Source organism: Canis aureus, chromosome 1 (assembly GCF_053574225.1).
Source record: "Canis aureus isolate CA01 chromosome 1, VMU_Caureus_v.1.0, whole genome shotgun sequence".
NCBI lineage: Eukaryota > Metazoa > Chordata > Mammalia > Carnivora > Canidae > Canis > Canis aureus.
In genome coordinates this window covers 29,624,239-29,643,455 of record NC_135611.1, presented here as the reverse complement: position 1 = coordinate 29,643,455, position 19,217 = coordinate 29,624,239, and the positions used below count along the sequence as shown (strand labels likewise).

The 19,217-nt window shown below is 39.8% G+C and overlaps 1 protein-coding gene and 1 pseudogene across 3 annotated transcripts in view; both read left to right on the top strand.

Moving 5' to 3' along the window:
- The window catches only part of MAP3K5 (mitogen-activated protein kinase kinase kinase 5), a 194,546-nt gene that overhangs the window by 170,519 nt on the left and 4,810 nt on the right, over positions 1-19,217 (top strand). For all 3 annotated transcript variants that reach the window (XR_013377302.1, XM_077894294.1, XM_077894293.1), the window contains 3 exons: positions 1,587-1,772; positions 4,546-4,651; positions 13,684-13,927. Coding sequence is in view for 2 of the 3 variants with exons in the window: in XM_077894294.1 (XP_077750420.1) it covers positions 1,587-1,772; positions 4,546-4,651; positions 13,684-13,927 (536 nt within the window). In the remaining variant the exon portion in view is untranslated. The remainder of the gene's footprint in view (positions 1-1,586; positions 1,773-4,545; positions 4,652-13,683; positions 13,928-19,217) is intronic.
- On the top strand, positions 4,824-9,703 carry LOC144294037 (small ribosomal subunit protein uS10 pseudogene; annotated as a pseudogene).

The following is a 19,217-nucleotide window of genomic DNA, read 5'->3' as shown; positions in this document are numbered from 1 at the left end:
TGATTTTTCACTAAGATAAGCTTCCAATTTCTGAATAACTCACATTTTTCTTCTTGAACATATTTTCATGTTATTATGATATTGCCTGTGAATCTTTACTTTGGGTATAATTTAGTTGATGGTAAGAAAAGAAACAAAGTTGATAATTATTCCCAGTCTCGTTTTAATTCCCTTAATGACAGCTTTCAAGCTTTTCAATATAATCTTTTCTCATGAAAACAGAAACATGAGAAGGAGCTCCCCAATGGAAATATCCTGAGAGAAAGAACTTGATGGTACATTTATTTTAATAGAATCCTAGAAATTGTGATTATCACGGCCTGATTGAGGAATTTAATTTTAATGATGCAGTAACAAAATGTACAATAGACAATAGAAACAAGCACAATAATAATCTAGTTTCTTAAAGTTAAATGAGGATAAATAACACCCTACCATGTTTCCTTCAGGGAAGTGATGTTCCTTATACAAAGTAGAGAAATACAACTCGAGAAAGGGAATTTATTTAAATATCATATTATATTTTTGATATGGAAAATTGTCCACAGGTTCATTCTTAAAACTAATTACCTCATTGGTGGGTAAGGAATTGTTTCAAGGATGGAGTATGAAGTGAGCCCCCTTTGACTGAAAGGCATTGACAAACTCTAGGGGCAGTTGAAATTCCAGGGGCACATTGTAGGTAGGCTCGCATATGTGAGGAGGAATTTTTTTTTTAAAGATTTTAATTTATTCATGAGAGACGCAGAGAGAGAGGCAGAGACATAGGCAGAGGGAGAAGCAGGCTCCCTCTGGGGAGCCTGATGCAAGACTCGATCCCAGGACCCCAGGATCACAACCTGAGCCGAAGGCAGATGCTCAACCCCTGAGCAGCCATGCAGGTGCCCCCTGAGGAGGGATCTTAAGGAATTCCAACCATAGTGCCTCGCCGAGCCTCACAGAGACTGAAATTTGTGTGAGATTCTGATTATTTCATGTTGCAGGAGTGTATACAGCCCTTCTCGGGTTTGGCTGCTTGCTATTGGCCCTCTTGGTGTACCGTTTCTATTTCTATCCATTCCCTTCTCTCCTTGTAGATTGTCATTCTCAACCCCACTGCTTCTGTTCTCCCTTCCTTACATCCAGATGTACTCTTGCTGCTATTTGTGACTTGTCTCCCTGGGCTGATTTTGAGCTTAGGATCCTATGGCTCATTGCCTGATCTCTCTTTAGCTCCCCATTAAAATTTCTGTTTTTAATTTGTTGTTGGCAAGCTGTTGGCAAGTTGAATTTAAATTTTTAAAAAAGGAAAAAAAAACTTCTGAGGGCAAGAGTTGTAGTGCCTCAGCCTTTCCCTGTTTGAGGAAAACTCTGTATTATCTGACTAAATCATAGCCATTAGCCGATGCGTGGGGTAGGTACGCTTCCTCCTAAAGTCTGATTATTTTTGGGGTGGTTTGGTGGAGGTGGTGAGGCCTAGTATTCAAATATGGTCCTTTCCCTTAGTGAGGGCACTGTGAAGCCCAGTTCTCAACAAGGGCTGTGGGAATGGCTAGGTTCATGACTAATGTGTCTGGCACAGATCCACTGACAGTTTTTATTCACAGGGGCCTGAAGAACCTAAGCTAAAATGGGAACATATCACAACCCTCATCGCAAGCCTCAGAGAGTTTGTGAGATCCACTGACCGAAAAATCATAGCCACCACACTGTCCAAGCTGAAGCTGGAACTTGACTTTGACAGCCATGGCATTAGTCAAGTACAGGTGGTGCTCTTCGGCTTTCAGGATGCTGTAAGTATGGCATTTTGCCAGTGTTTTTCCATGAACTCCCAACTAACGTTAGAAAAATAGGATAAAACATAGGTGGTTATCTTTTCTTTCTTAACTAATTCCAATGACCTCTTCGACGATAAATAAGTGAGATGGTTGCCTCTCTGTGTGCTTCTAAGTAGTAGATTTGTTATGTGCTTGTATTTCCCCAAAGTTAGATACATGTGAAATCGAACACCGTGGGAAATAGCAAAACCAACAAACATCTCCCATGGCTGAACTCTGTTCTTACGAAATCATGTAGCAAGTCACTATGTTGGGGACCGCAGCTACAGAACTCATTTTAGTCATGCACGGCTTGATTCTGTACGAGAACCGCCATCTAGTGGTCATTGAGAAAAATGCAATCTTGCAGATTGGAATCCTCACTGCTGAATAAAAAACCAGTACTCCCCCCTCCTTTTCCTCTGGTTTCCATACACAGCACTTTAAATATGTTTGTTTAATACACATTAATTCATCATGGAATGAAAATTAGTCCACATGATCTAAGGAGAGATTGCTGAAGGCTCTGCCCTCTCAAATGAAGTTGCTATGCAACACTAGCTAGAAGCCAGTCTTTCAAAAGCCTGATTCAAAACCGTATATGCTCTTCTTGAATGAGACCAAAAAACCTTGAAGCCACTCCTAGAAGGCTGTCACAGGGCGTGCTAATGTATTTATTTCTCCAACATAGATGTCTTGACAATTGTATTTGGTACATCAAAGGATCCCTCATTTAAAACCAAAGTATAATCTTTCAGCAGCCACTAGTGTTCTCTGAAACTCTGTGTAAGCCACTTGGCCTTTGTGCTGTACTGTGGATAGGGACAACACTCCTGACATAATTGAGGTCATGGGTAATGAAAGCAACTGGCAAAGCCTATCACTAATAATTAAATGCTAAAGCCACACTTCACTGCAACTAGGGAAAACTAACCATTTGCAAATAGAATGAAATAATTTAGTGATTTTGCACTTGCCCACGTATTTGGCTTCTAGCCTAGAGGCTGGAAAACATATTGGCCAGTAGAATTCAGATTGAGAGTCATTTAGTTGTAATCATGGGCAGTGAGCCCAGGTCTCTCTCTCTCTCTCTCTCTCTCTCTCTCTCTCTTTCTCTCTCTCTCTCTCTCTCTCTCACACACACACACACACACACCTGCTATTACTCACTCACCATCCAGGATGGGGATGAACCCAAAGAATGTTCCCCATTTAATAAAGAACTATGGGGAGCCAGTGATAGTTCTAGTCTTCTATGTCTGTGTGACTCACGACAGACAGAAATGTTCCAGTTTACTAAATGCTATGCCCTATGTTAGTCAAAAAAGCAGGCAAATCCTCTAAGAAATGAAGGTACTAGAACAAAGTCATTCCGAAAGGATTTCCTAGAACAAGTGTGAACCTAGCAGTGGTTCGCTTCCTTCCAGGAGCAACTACTATGAGGAATTCCTCAGACCAACTCCCTTCTGAACTGGGGGACTTTGATGAAGATGGACCAAGGGCAGGACCAAGCAACTGGAACTCCAGCTTTAGGCATGGGATTGCAGCTATGTCACCTTCTCTCTGGCTTCTAAAATCCCGAGTCAAAACCCTGGTGGGGAAATAGCCTCTTTTCTTGGAGGGTCATGTCAACCAGCAATTGGTGGAGTTAACCCATATTTTAAACAAGTTTCTCTTAGCTTTATGATAATGGTTATTTTTAAAAAGATAATGCCTATGGCTTATACATACAATGGGATATTATTCACCCTTAAAAAAGAAGGAAGTTCTGACACATTATATTAAATGAAATAAGCCCATCAGAAAGATACCATATGATTTCACTGATATGAGATAACTACAGTATTCAGATTCATAGAGATGGGTAGTAGAATAGTGATCACCAGACGCTGGGAGGAGAAGGCAGTGGGGAGTTATTGTTTAATGGTTGTAGAGTTTGAGTTTTACAAGATGAAGAGATTTCTAGAGATGGATGGTAGTGAAGTTTGCACAGCAGTGTGAATATACTTAATGCCACTGAACTCTATGCTTAAAAATAGGACAGTTAATTTTATGGTGTATGTATTTGACCACAATTTTTTTAAAGAAAAGAGTAGTGAAAATGTCTATTTTAGTGTATATTTAAATGTGTGAAATATTATTAGTCACTAAAGAAGATACCCTTATAACACAGACTTACAATGTGAACAGCCTTTCTGGAATATTCTAACAGCCCCCCCCCCCGCCCCCCCGTTTGCAGAGATATAAACAACTGTGGGAAGAAAGATAAGGCCTGCTCTGTGGCAAATCTGTAGGTGGCACACACATGCTTATTTCCTCCTTCCTACCTACTTTTCCAAGTCACAAGAGTAAGCTGAAGCACGTGTGGTTGTATTAAACATCAGTCACAACACTAAAGACCAGTATTTATTTTTATTTCAAGCCCCTTGGGTTCTTTTTTCCTCCTTTACCATCTCCACCATCCAATTTGCAAACATCATGAAAAGCAGAAGTAGTATGTTCTGAGTCCTAAAGAAGCAACATTTCATTTAACGAGACTGCCTTTGATATGCTTACATGGGGTTTATGAGACTAATTTGATGTGGCAACTTTTCATTGTTTTCCAGTGACATAAAGAAAATATTCACAATTCAAGGTGAAGAAACCTTTTAGTTGTTTTTGTCTATAGAATGTCATCCAGATGTTTGTGTCATCTAGGTTATTTCAATTAAAAATTAAAAGTAGACTAAATGTCACCCTCTTTCTCCAGGTCAATAAAGTTCTTCGGAATCATAATATCAAGCCACACTGGATGTTTGCCTTAGACAGTATCATCCGAAAGGCAGTGCAGACGGCCATTACCATTCTGGTTCCAGGTCAGAAATACCTAATTACTTTGCAAATATTTAGTGTTTGATATTCTAAATTACTGTTTATCTGTCATTTATGGTGTCTTTCTTACTGCCTTTTAGATCAAGTTAGTCTCTTTTTTTAAAAATCTTTTTGAAGCCACCAAATAATATTTATCTAGGGCATACAGTCTAAGCGATGTACACCTATCCAGGTGTTTACTATGAGTGAGGAAGGTTGCTTCCTTGTCTTTGAAGAGCATATTTGGATATGGAGAGGAAGAGAAAATTATGCAGGTGACCCAAATACATATGCATTTCAATATACAGATATTTGTGCCCACAAAACACACTCTTGTGTCATCCTTTACTGGTGGTTCCCAAACCTGCCAGACCATTGGGTGATGTCAGGAGCTCTTTAAAATTATAGCTTTTCAAGCCCCGTCCCAGACTGAGTGAGTAAGAATCTGCTGGGAAAAAGCCCAGGGATCTCATTTTAATCCAGCTCCCAGGTCATTTTGATACACAGCCAGGTTTGGAAATCACTGGTCTAGACAGATCCCAGCTATGTTTTGCAGTGATGTACAAAAGGGGTAGTGTTGATGAAACAGGGTTTTATGGAGTGAGAGACGCATTCATACTCTAAGGCAAACTTCCAAAGTACTTTGATAGTGTACTCACTAATAAAAAATTTTAAGCAAAGCTCTTCCATCCTATATGTATGTGCAGGAACTGTGTGTGTGTGTGTGTGTGTGTGTGTGTAGAGATGATAGGTAGATAAACAGATTTCGATACATAAACTAGAAATATGTTCTAGTATGTGAATTTATACATGTATTATAAGGTCTAAAATAGAAATTTAAAAAGAAAATATGAAATATCTTAAAATTTAAGTTACTTACAAATGTTACCACAAACTTAAGTCATCATCAATCCTCCTGAGTCGTGAAATTCCCTCTCTTCTCTCAGAATACCTTGTTTGATTTGAGAGTGAGGGCACCAGTGTCAAACTTTATATTAAACCTCAGTAAAGATTAACCTATTTCCTTCTTCTTAAGAAAGAAACATAGGAAGCTCTAATATCCCCCAAATATGCTCATCTACACGGGGCACACTTCCACCCCTCATCCCTCCTGCCCTGTTTCTTTGCATTCTTCAGGTCACAGTTTAAAATATGCTTCCTCAGGGATGCCTGGGTGGCTCAGTAGTTGACTGTCTGCCTTTGGCTCAGGTCGTAATCCCAGGGTCCTGGGATTGAGTCCCGCATCAGGCTCCCTGCAGGAAGCCTGCTTCTCCCTCTGCCTATGTCTCTGCCTCTGTCTGTGTCTCTTATGAATAAATAAATAAAATCTTTTTAAAAGAATAAATAAAAATAAAAGATGCCTCCTCTGAGAGTCCTGACCCACCACAAAGTCTAAAGTAGGCTCCCCTGCTATTCTGTCTCCTTGGAAAGGGTTTTTTCCCAATTGTGACACTTGACACAATTTCAAACTACCTTTATTTTCTTGTTGAGTGGCTGTTTCCCACACCAGAGGGTAACTGTGTTTGCTTTATTCTGTGCAGAGCATATTTTCCTGCACAGTGCCTGTAAAACAGTGGACCCCTGATAAATATTAGTTGAAACGATATATAAGTGAGATTCACCTGATTATAACAAATGAAGGTAGAAAATTTGCGTAACTTAGAAAAAATTCTACAGAGGCATTGAAACATATAATTAGTGGTTGCATGTGAACCTAGGGAAGGTAATGCTAATGTAAACCTAATGTAATGCTCTAAGCAAGTTAACAGATAGATTCTTGTATTTGGGTGAATTATCACTGGGATAAGCTTGGATGTGAGGAATGTACCCTAGAGGGACTATATATATATATATATATATATATATATATATATATATATATTAAAAGATAATGAGGGGTGAAAGGGAATAGGTGTGTATTAGTGAAAGGGAAAGGTGTAGGAGTAAGTTAAACAGTAGCAACCTAAATGAGCAAAGGAGAAAAGGATTATACTTTGAAATATTTAAATAGCATATAAGTGATTTGTTAATCTAATTTTTAAAAACTTCCCTTTAAAAACGGATTACCAAAATAAATAAATAAATAAATAAAATAAATAAATAAAAACGGATTACCTAAATGCAATGGATTATATCCTGGAATGGGGTGGGGGGGAATCAGAGAAAAACTTGAGTAATCTGAATAAAGTCTGTAGTTTAGTTAATAGTATTGTATCAATGTTGCACCAATGTTAATTTCTTAGTTTTGATGAGTATACCATTTATATAAGATATATTAGGGGGAGCTGGAAGGTGTATGGGAACTCTGTGACCTTCGCGATGTTTCTGTAAATCGAATATTCTTCCAAAATTGGACATTTAAATAGCCCACTGATCATCACACTGTAGTTGAAACACTAGTAAGTTTAAGGAAAATGCAGAGAGGCACATCTTCTGCTCAGGAGGGTGTCCTGGGAAGGGGGCGGTAAGCAATGTTTTCATCCAACCCATGTGTGGAACAAAGCATGTTCTTTATGATGAGCGTTTGCTAAGGGAAAGTATTTGTCCTTCCACTGTGAAATTGGTTTCTTTGAGGCCACTGGGAGTCTCAGACGAAAACTAAAATAAAAAAAAAAAAAAGAAAACTAAAATAACTGTTTGCAAGCATTTTTTTAAGTAGAATTTTAGAGAAGAATAACAGAAGAAAGTATTTTTTATATTCCTCCTAGAATGGGGGAAGACCGTATGCATTTGTATACCAGTTTATAAATGATGAAATGTGTGACCAAGAGGATTGGACTTCAAGCATTTGGGAGTTCCATCTAATTTCTGGATGTCCCTAGAGATTTTGTTTATAAGTGAGATTCAAAGGAGCTATATTAAAAATGCCTGTCTTCATCTTCCCCTGATAAAAATTCCTTCTAGGTGACAAAACACTACAATTAGCCTACCAAATTTTGAAAGACACGCCAAATGAAACCAGAAAGTTAAAAGTATGCCATCATCAGTACATACACGTCCCAGATCTGTCCATAGAGAGGACCCAGATCTCAGTATCTAAACACCATTCTCTAATAAAAAGAATCCGTGCTCCCTGGTTGCACTGGGAGATGGCTGAGTCCAGGCCTGAGGCAGGAAAAATACATGCATAGAAGCCTATGATGCCAGAAAGTAAGGAAGGGCCAAAAGAGGCTTTTTGAAAGGACACTGAAGAGGCGTTCGCACCAGAGCCGAGCCCAGGACGCCGGCGCTGCTCCCGCCGACCGCTGTCCGCTCCCTGAGGAACCAGTGGGCAGGAAGCCGCACGGCAGCCGTGGCGTTTGAAGGCACCGGGAGACACCTGTGCAACCAGAGGGGGCGATTCACCGAATTAGAATTACCCTAACTAGCCACAACTTAAAATCTTTGGAAAAGGTATGTGCTGACTTGATCGGAGGTGCAAAGGAAAAGAATGTCAAAGTGAAAGGACCAGTGCAGATGCCTACCAAGACTCAGAATCACTATGAGAAAGACTCCTTGTGGTGAAGTTAGTTCTAAGACTTGGAATCGTTTTCAGATCAGGATCCACAAGCGACTCATTGATCTGCACGGTCCTTCTGAGATTGTTAAGCAGACTACCTCTATCAGTATTGAGCCTGGAGTTGAGGTTGAAGTCACCATCGCAGATGCTTAAATCAACCTTTTTAATAAATTGATTACCTGTTGTTAAAAAAAAAAAAATTGAAAGGACACTGGAGACCACATCCGGTTAAAGGGTTCCCAAAAGTCTAAGCCAGAACAATTTGAACAACAAAATAAAACAATGATAGCCTTGGATTAGAGCACATAGAATAAAAAGAAGGTATGAGGGAAATAGAAAATCACTATTAGGCAAACACCACGGTAATAATTATTGCAGGCAAGAAGCATCAGTGGCTGCTAAATTAGTAGGCAAAAGAGTAACAAGAAACAGGATGTTTGAATGGTCACACAGTATCTGCCCACCAGATACTAATTTCAAAGAAGAACAGTGACTTTACAGTGGAGGAAACTGATGGACACCTCCTTTACCAAATGATCTAGGTAAGCATCACTAGTGATAGGTCAGCATCTTATACCTCCCGATGTGATGCACTAAGTATTGCACAACATCACCTTTGTGGTATTCTTGCCCAAAATGCATAGCCTCAACCTAATCATGACAAGATATTGGTGAACCCCAAACAAGATATTGGTCAGTCCAAATAACGGGCCAGTACTCCTCAAAAGTGTGGAGGTTGTGGGAGACAAAGAATTACCTGAGTACTGTCTCAGACTGGAAGAGACCAAGGAGACATGATAACCAAGCGCAGTGTGGGATTCTGGTTCAGAACAAGGGCATCAGTGGGAAACCTGGTGAAATGTAACAAGGTCTGTAGATTACTTAGTGGTATCCTAACAACATCAATTTCTTGGATTGGATCCTAGTGCCATAGTTGTATAAGATGTCAAGTTTAGGGCAAGCTGCTGAAGGACATACAGGAACTCTCTGTACCATTTTTGCAACTTTGTTTGTTATTCTACTATTACTTCAAAAATAAAAAGTAAAAAATTTAAAGAAGTGTTCAATCTTCTTTCTCCCAAAAAGAGCACACAGAATAGAGAGTTACAGTGCAAGCTCCTTAAGAGTTTTTTTTTTTCCCCTCAGGCTATTTTCTCATTTGTCATCAAGAATCAGCCTTTGGGTGATTGGCAACATTTGAGTGTCTGTTGTTACAGTCTGGTTGTGGGTGACCAGATGGAGAAATGCTGAGCATAGGGACCCTGTTGTCAGTGCAAGGAGAGAATTGATAATGAAGGCATATTAACTACATTAATAATTTCTAAAACTGCTAAAGCACTTGATTTTATTACCAGTTAAACTGAACTACTCATGTGCCCCATGTCCACATTAAAGTAAAATGACCAGCATTCTGTGCCCTAGGAGCTTAATTCAGGAGTCATACACACTGCACTGACAAGAATTGTGATCTTCTTTGGTATCAGAAATACCCTGTGTTTAAAAAGGTTGGTCTAGTTAATTTCCTGTGGGGAAAGAACCAGTTGGGGTGGTACCTGGGGATAGAGAAGTGGGATTAGTATTGTTGTTTGATCCCATCTTGCAGTACAGGGAAACATGCACCAGCTCTAGTTTCTCACACATGGGCTTAAATACCACCCATTCATTACAGCCCCCCCGCCCCTCCCCCAGCCCTGAGTCCCTGCTTTTTTTCCTGACACTTGGCTCTCTCCTGACAGTCCATTCTGCCTTCCATTCTTCTCAGAGGGTTCTGGGCCATCTGAACTTCCTTCTCTCAAATGCTTCTGCCCCTTTCTCCACCAAATCAAGGCTTTCCTCTCCTCCAGAATCCTGCTCGGCTCTTCCGCTTCCATGAATCAATCCATGAGTAAACCACCACTGAATTTAGTTATTGCAAATGTGCTTTATTTACCTTTTAGCATTCTTAATACATGCACATAGGAAATATATATGTAGCTAGGTCTGTAATTGCAATCAGCTAAGATATTTTTAGCTGCATCAGTTTGTGTTTGTAACTCCATGTTATCTTTGTACATACTCTTATGGCTCATCTATATATTCCTTCTAGCTCTCCTTTAGATTGTTACCTCTTTGAGGACAAAGACCAGATGCTCTATCTCACCTGCATATTTTTACAATGTGTAATTTGATGATGTGTACTTGGGGAGCCACCACGAAAGACCAAAATAACAAAGTATTGCATTTGCTTACAATTTTCCACTTTCTTCAAATTATTTGAGAAAATTTTCAGTCACTTATACATACATAAAGTGATAAAGTGTATAGAGCTATGGTTATATAAGAGGACATTTAAATATAATAATAAATATCAGAAGTTTCTTCCCCCAAAATGAGATGGTAGTCAACAGCACAACAAAACTTTTTGTTTTCAAAATTTCAGTTTAGATACCATAAAAGAAATTTAAGAATAATTGTAGAAAAATTTAAAGAACCTAGTCTTATGTTCTAACTTAACCTAGAATTGTACGTTCTTAAATCATTTTTTCTTGTTCTTTTTTAAAGATTTATTTATTTATTTTAGAGAGAGTGAGTGGGGGAGGGGCAGAGGAAGAGGGAAAGGGGGAGACTCTCAAGCAGACTTCCTGTTGAGTGCAGAGCTAGATGCAGGGCTCCATCTTATGACCCTGAGATAATGACCTCAGCTGAAATCAAGAGTCAGACGCTTAACCAACTGAGCCACCAGGTACCCCTAGATTATTTTTAGAGTAAGATTTAAAAAAAGTTTTGTTCCCTTATAAATACAAATAATCCTAGTAGTGTTAACTCTTCCATTTTGTCAACATTTTTTTGAGAGGCTAATGTGTCCTACCCCTGTACTAAGTTCTGGGTTTGCGAAAGTAAAACACCCAATTTTGAGGCTCTCCTACAGTAGATCAGCTAGGAAATGGAATTTTGGAAAGAGAAAAGAGATGATACAGAAAGCAGAGTAGAGGTGGGGCTTGGTTAGCCTTAAGAGATAAAGGGCAAGGATGTGGAGAAATTAGAAGAACCCTTGTATACTGTTGGTGAGATTATAAAACAGTGCAGCCACCATGGAAAACAGTATAATGGTTTTAAAACTAGAATTATCATATGATCCAGCAGTTTCTCTTCTGGATATATATATATCTAAAAAAAGAATTGAAAGCAGGATCTTGAAGAGATATTTGCATACCCACATTCATAAAAGCATTCTTTTTTTTTTTTTAATTTTATTTATTTTTGATAGTCACAGAGAGAGAGAGAGGCAGAGACATAGGCAGTGGGAGAAGCAGGCTCCATGCACCGGGAGCCCGATGTGGGATTTGATCCCGGGTCTCCAGGATCGCGCCCTGGGCCAAAGGCAGGCGCCAAACCGCTGCGCCACCCAGGGATCCCCATAAAAGCATTCTTTACAATAAACCAAGAGGTGGAAGCAACACAAGTGTCCACTGACAAATGAATGGATAAACAAAATGTGGCATATACATGCAATGGAATGTTATTCAGCCTTGAAAAGGAAGGAAATTCTGACACCTGTTACAACATGGATGGATCTTAAGGACATTATGCTAAGTGAAGTAATAAGCCAGTCTCAAAAAGACAAATACTGAATGATCCTGCTTATTGAGGTATTTATAGTAGTCAGACTCCTAGAAACAAAGTAGAATGGTGGTTGCCAAGGGCAGGGGGTAGGGGAAAATGGGGAGTTGGTGTTTAATGGGTATAGTTTCAGTTTTGTAAGCTGAAGCTTACAAAAAGTTGGCAACTTTAAAACTAGCTCTAGAGAGTGGTTGAGCACAATATAAATATACTTATTACTACTGAACTGTATACTTAGAAGTGGTGAAAGTGGTAAATTTTATGTCAAGCCTTTTTTTTTTTTTTGCTAGATAAAAAGTAAGAAAAATAATAAAGAGAGAGAACGGAAGTCAGAGCTATATAAACCAGGCTCTTGAAGAAGGGCACCCTGATTTTTGTTAGGAGCAAAAGATGAGGATTTTTTTTTTTAGATGGCCAAATCTGAAGTGCCTACCCAGCAAGAATATCTAGGAGGTGTATTGGATGTAACAGGATCAGGGCTAGAAATATAGTTTGTCATCCACACGTTACAAGTACTTAACCTTGGGATCCCTGGCACAGCGGTTTGGCGCCTGCCTTTGGCCCAGGGCGCGATCCTGGAGACCCGGGATCGAATCCCACATCGGGCTCCCGGTGCATGGAGCCTGCTTCTCCCTCTGCCTGTGTCTCTGCGCCTCTCTCTCTCTCTCTCTGTGACTATCATAAATAAATAAAAATTAAAAAAAAAAAAAAGTACTTAACCTTAATAGATTTTAATGAGCTTAGCTATGGAGAGTAAGTAGAAATATAAAAAAGTGAAGACAGAATTCTAGGTTCCAGCTTTTAAGGGGCAGATGGTAGATAAAAAAAATACCTGAAAAGAAACAGCAGCCAGAGATTTAGAGGGAAATACTATATACAGGTGCAGTAAGGAAAGGAAAGAAAAGTTGCCTGGAGGATTCGTGACCTAGTCCGCCTTTGGTTGCTTAGCCCTGGTGGCAATATTGGTGGTGGGATGGGGTCTTCCATCACTCCCCCTGGAACCATCTCCCCACCTGGGGGCTCTTAACCTGTGGGTTCATGGACTCTCTGGACAGGGAGTCTGTGAGCCCTCGGGATATCTAGGCAAAATGTTGTATGAATGTGCTTTTGTCCTACAGAGACTCTCCATAGTTTTCATCAGATTCTTGGTAGGTTCTGTGAAAACCCTATGTACCATAACATACGGAGTCAAGATCCAATAGTTCTGCTACCCTGATTTCACTTAGATTATGAATGTAATTCCTTTTTCTTGTCCATTTTGAGAACATAATCACAATTTATAATATTTTTTTCTATGGGAAGACATCATCAGGTTGTGAGGTGACACGTAGATGCACTAATAACAATGTATTTAAGTTGGAGACTTATAACTTCTGCACTTTAAATTTCAGTGGTTAGTCAACAGGATAGAGTAGGACACACACTAAGAATCAACCCAATAGTCAAAAACAGTTTTTTAGAGCGAATATAAGCACATGTGGCATTTTTAGAACCCCCTCCGTCCCCTTACACTTTGACCATTATGGCCAAAAAGTATTCTGTGTACTTACATTTATTTAGATAAAGGAGTTTCCTCATTTCTAATTGAGTTAATGGTTGCCAGATATTACATAATATAAAAAATGAATTGTACCTATATTGTTTATATTAACAGGTTTTTACATAATTGCCTTTCTGATTTCAGCATTCTCCCACATATATGTAGCGTATCCATTTTTCTTCTGTTTGAATTAGGTCATTCTGTGTTAATACAACCTGTGAATTTTGCAGATTCACTGGAAGAAAAATTGTAGATTAGTGCACAGAAATCCATCCCTACATTTGGAAAAGTTTGGAATACATGTCTTATGGATAGCAGGGGAGAGGACACTCATGTCGTAAGAAATTAAAGCAATCGTTCATTTTATATTAATCCTGTTGTTGATGTTATGCTGACAGAACTGAGGCCACACTTCAGCCTTGCATCTGAGAGTGATACCGCTGATCAAGAAGACTTGGATGCAGAAGATGACCATGAAGAGCAGCCTTCCAGCCAAACTGTCCGAAGACCTCATGCTGTCATTGAAGATGCTGTGGCTACCTCAGGGGTGAGCACGCTCAGTTCTACTGTATCCCACGACTCCCAGAATGCTCACCGCTCACTCAATGTGCAGCTCGGAAGGATGAAAATAGAAACTAATAGGTAAGTCCTATTCTGATGTGAGTGGGATTCCTTTCCCTTCCTTTTTTTTTTTTTTTTTTAAGATTTTATTTATTTATCCATGAGAGACACAGAGAGAGGGGCAGAGACACAGGCAGAGGGAGAAGCAGGCTCCCTGTGGGGAGCCCAATGTGGGACTCAATCCTGGGACCCCGGGATCACACCCTGAGCCAAAGGCAGACACTCAACCGCCACCCAGGCATCCCCCCCCTTTTCCTTACTTTTATATAAGCGTATGTATTTTGGGTCTACTCTAGAGTTTGGTCCACAGATGGGGTTCCTTGGTGGGTCAGTCAATTAAGCATCCAACTCTAGGTTCTGCTTAGGTCATGATCTCTGAGTCATGAGATGGAGCCCTGTGTTGAGCTCCACACTGGGGGTGGAGCCTGCTTAAGATTCTCTCTTTCCCTCTACCTCTCTCTCTTTCTCCCTCTCTCTCTCTCTCTTCACCTCCTTCTCAAATAAATAAAGTTTGGTCCAGAGAATACAAAATCTGATTCCTTTATCCCACTCACATAAACTTGGTTTGATATCTTTACCAAACAAGAAAGATTTGTCTTAGTTTCTTTAGTGAGAATCATTTTCCGCTTCTACTAATTCAAGCCTTGTTCAGCACTAGTCTTCTGATCTCTGCTTTATCTCCAAGTACACTGAGATTTTCAAAATAGTTGTAACTTCAGTGTCTTGGACTCAGATTCAGAGCAGCATGTCCCATCCAAGAAACAGCTGAGACAGATAGAATATCTATGTTCTTGAAAGCCCATGAGTTGGAATATCAAGTTCTTTTAGGAGAGGAAGATTTCTGTTCTTGAGTAGATAAATTTAGTGGTGCTAGAGTCTTGGATGTTAGAATCTTGAAAGGATGATCAGTTGACTATATTGATGATCCTATTTTGAATCTGCTATGTCACATCTGGACTTTAATTTTCCTTAGAGAATTTGGTAACATAGAATCCACATGATCAGGTCAAGTGAGTAAATATTTCCTGTTCTTCATAGATGTTGGCACAGTTCAAGGTCTAAGTCTATGATTTATAGCTTCCTGTGCTGGCTACAGCTGACATGTGGGCAACTGACTTTACAACTCTGAGTTTATAGTAAAACCTTTCAAATATTTAGTTAAAGATCATACTTGTTCACCAGTGAGATAAAACATATTTTATTTCTCATTATAAATTTAAGTTTTTAAAGTTAAGCTTGAATACCAAGCTTTGTACAAGTAGTACAAAGCTCATCTTATGTTCAGAAACATGAATTTTGGTTGTACTATTGAGTAAATCCATACATATCCTCTATGGTTTGCATAGAGAAATCTTTCTGAATAAAGGGAAAATGGCTTTCTGACTTCCAGATCCTAATCTTGTCCTCCGAAACCCAGCTGTTAATTGGCATCTCTACTACCTAGTGGAAGAATTTATGTCTTCTCTCCTCTGAGACTTGTATCAAAATCCTTGGTGTCCCTCTGGTGTCCCTCATTTCCTCCTCTTCTCAAGCAAAACCCCAATCATGATACTGTATCCATTATAGTAGGTGTTAAATTTGGTCAAATTTTTTTAGTTTATTCTCTGTCACCCAATCTTAAATGGAGCTGTTTTGTATACTCCTCTCTGATCTCTGGAGGAAGAATGTTCACTTGTTACTATTTTGGTCCAACCCCAACTCCTCCTCCACCCATGGTCAGAATTGTACAGGCAATAAAGCTACTTTATTTACCAGTGAGCTGGTATATTTGTTTCTCTGGCCTTCAAACCTTCTGTCTATATACCCTGGCTTATGTCAATAGAACCTGCCTCTTCTGAATGCAGCCTTTCCCTTCTCTCCTTAGACCATTCGAATCACCTTGTTTTATATCCTGACCCTAGTCTCTGTCTGCCACGTTTGTGCCATTTGCAGTCCATAAGGGCTGCTTTTCTGAGGGTAGCTGCTGGCTGAAGGCCTGCTTCCCACATCTCTATTGAAAGAACTACTTGTCATATTTCTTTATATGTGTTAGGACATAGTTACATTTTTCACAACAGCCCACATTCATTTTTTTTCTCTACATATTTACACTTAAATCTGTGAAATCCACAGGATAATGAACCTTCTTTTTCTGTTTCTAGTAATATCTCCCACAGTTCCTCCCTGTTGCCCCCAGAGAAAAGAGACAAGGCACAACATTCACCTCACACATGACATAAAAAAAAAAAACAAAAACGCAGCTGCCTTAGAACTGGTCCTAAGCAACAGAAATGAGAGACTGATCACGTCTATAATATCATTTTCAGTTGAATATTATATGATATATAGAAATTCATACATTTCAGGGGCACCTGAATGGCCCAGTCATTTAAGCATCCCACTCTTGGTTTCTACTCAGGTCATGATCTCAGGGTCATATTGGGTTCTGTGCTCAGCAGGAAGTCGGCTTGACGGGATCCCTGGGTGGCGCAGCGGTTTAGCGCGCCTGCCTTTGGCCCAGGGCGCGATCCTGGAGACCCGGGATCGAATCCCACATCGGGCTCTCGGTGCATGGAGCCTGCTTCTCCCTCTGCCTATGTCTCTGCCTCTCTCTCTCTCTCTCTCTCTCTGTGTGTGTGACTATCATAAATAAATAAAAATTAAAAAAAAAAAGAAGTCTGCTTGAAGATTCTTTCCCTGTACCCCTCCCCCCAACTTGCACACATTCTCTTTCTTCTTCTCAAGAGGATTTAAAATAAATCTTTTTTTAAAAAGTTCATACATTGCAAAATAAACTTAGCAGAAATGTTAGTATGTTTTTAGGAAAGATTGTAGCCCTTCTGTTAGAAATCTTAAGCTTAGTATTTGTTTGTTTGTTTATTTTTAAAGATTTTATTTATTTATTCATGAGAGACAGAGAGAGAGAGAGAGAGAGAGAGAGGCAGAGACACAGGCAGAGGGAGAAGCAGGCCCCATGCAGGGAGCCCGATGTGGGACTCTATCCCAGGACCCCAGGATCATGCCCTGAGCCAAAGGTAGACGCTCAACCACTGAGCCACCCAGGCGTCCCTTAAGCTTAGTATTTAGATAATCACTGATGAAAGTAAATCAGGTTTATCCAGCTCTTGATTATTAGCTCACCAATAATAACAACAAATAGAGAAAATTGGGACGCCTGGATGGCTCAGCAGTTTAGCGCCACCTTCAGCCCAGGGCGTGATCCTGGAGTCCCAGGATCGAGTCCCATATCGGGCTCCCTGCAGGGAGCCTGCTTCTCCCTCTGTCTGTGTCTCTGCCTCTCTCTCTCTCTCTCTGTCTCTCATGAATAAATAAATAAAATCTTAAAAAAAAAAAAACAAATAGAGAAAAATCATACAGTCTTTAGAATGTATGTTTTACTTATGTTTTGGAGTATGTTTACATAAAATATAATGGAAATCATTCACTTCACACAGTGGTTGGGACAGTACTGCAGGACAATAATGCAGAGTCAGCTAAAATCTAACTCTCGCAGAGCTGCCTACTTTATCTATACAACGAATAGAAGAATAGATAGAATTACCCATCCTCACACATCTGAATTAAAAAATTGACCTCAGGGCAGATGCTTACCAAAGTTTTCTGGAAAAGGAGGCAGGCAATTGCCTTAATTTTGAAGAACTTCCCTATCAGCTGAAAACAGAAGAAAAAATGATGGACTGGGTAAATAAATAATTTTTGAGAACTGGATTTGGGACAAATAAAACAGCCTGTCAACATTCTGCTCCAATGTTAAGTTCTGGCTTTTAAAGCTAAAAAAGAAAATATGTAGTCAAGATACACATAGGTTAAAATCTAGAAAAAGTTACTGTGTTCTTTAGAGAGACAATAAAAATACACCATCACTATTCCACACATGTAAATCATCAAGGAAGACAAAAATACATACTAGACCAAGAAATTAGCAACTTAAAAATTCATGCTGAGCTTGCTGTCCATGCCCTTGAATATCATTCTTGCTGGAGTAGATAAAAATCTTCTTTGATCCTCTGCTTTCCTCTGGCTTTTGGTTCCACCCACTCAGTCTACCTGATGGTACGCTGCTGAGTCTGGTTAACCAGGTACCCAAGATAGTTCCTGATGACTTCGAGACCATGCTCAACAGCAACATCAGTGACCCGCTGACGGTGACCTACCTGGCCAATGTCACGCGGTCACAGATTGCCCTCAATTAGAAACTTGTATACCTGTGAATTGGTCCCACACACCACTCCTGCCAGTCTGGGCCACACTAGGACTCAGAAAGGAGTGAAGTAGAATGGTTTTCTTGTGGTTTGAGTCACATTGAGCCAAAATCAACTGCTTGTGACACTAAAAAAATAATATAGCCCACCTTTTGTAAATGAAAAACAACAACACAACAACAACAAAACAAAACTTGTTTTAGAACAATCCGTCTTTCTCAAATCACCTTCTCTGGCTGCTTCTCAAGCTTGTTCCACTTTGAGGAACTCCGATCCTGTCTGCTTACTCTGATCCTGTGTCCTAAGGGCCTCACATCTCTGTCCTGTGGGAAAGGAGAAGGAGCCCCTCCTAAACCTGGGGCTTGAGGCTGTAGCAGGGGATAGGATGGCCCTCCCTGATGGCCAGGCACTGTCCTTAGCGGTGTAGCCACAGCTGTCTCATTGAACGTTTGCGGTAATTCTTTCAGGAAGTTTTACTTTTCCTTTGCACAGATGAGAAAACTGAAGGCCAGAGGCATTAAGTAATTTGTCAAAGTTAACACAGGAAGTGTGTGTCTGAACCAAGATTCAAGCCGAGGGCTGTCTTTCACCTGGTCCTCTGCTGCCTTCAGCATATGCCAACTGAAGCAGAGACAAACTTTTGGAATGTAATCTGGTCCTGAATTAAATATATCTGTGCTGAGAAAATGAAACAAAGGCACTTTCCTCAGAACTGTAGGGCATTGGGAAAATTATCTTGATGATCTTATGAATAACTATGTACCTTAACTTATTAAAATTCTGAATCCAAGTCACCCATGACAGTTTTCTAAAAAATCAGAGGATCTTCCTTCTTAACTTGGAATTTTTTTTCTGAGAACAGTGTTAGAAATGCCAAGTAGAACACCAGTTGGCTCTTAGTTGCATAGTGAACCTTTCATGAATAAGAACTCTGGTATAAATGATATGTTAGTTTCTCCTTGTTTCTTTGGAGAATGCATCAGATGCCAACTAAGAACTGAATGTACCAGGAACATAGCCATCCTTTTACCCACTTCATCAGTCCCCTTAGAAGGGAGAGGAATAATAGTAATATCCACAATTCTAGCAACAACCATTAACATTTACTG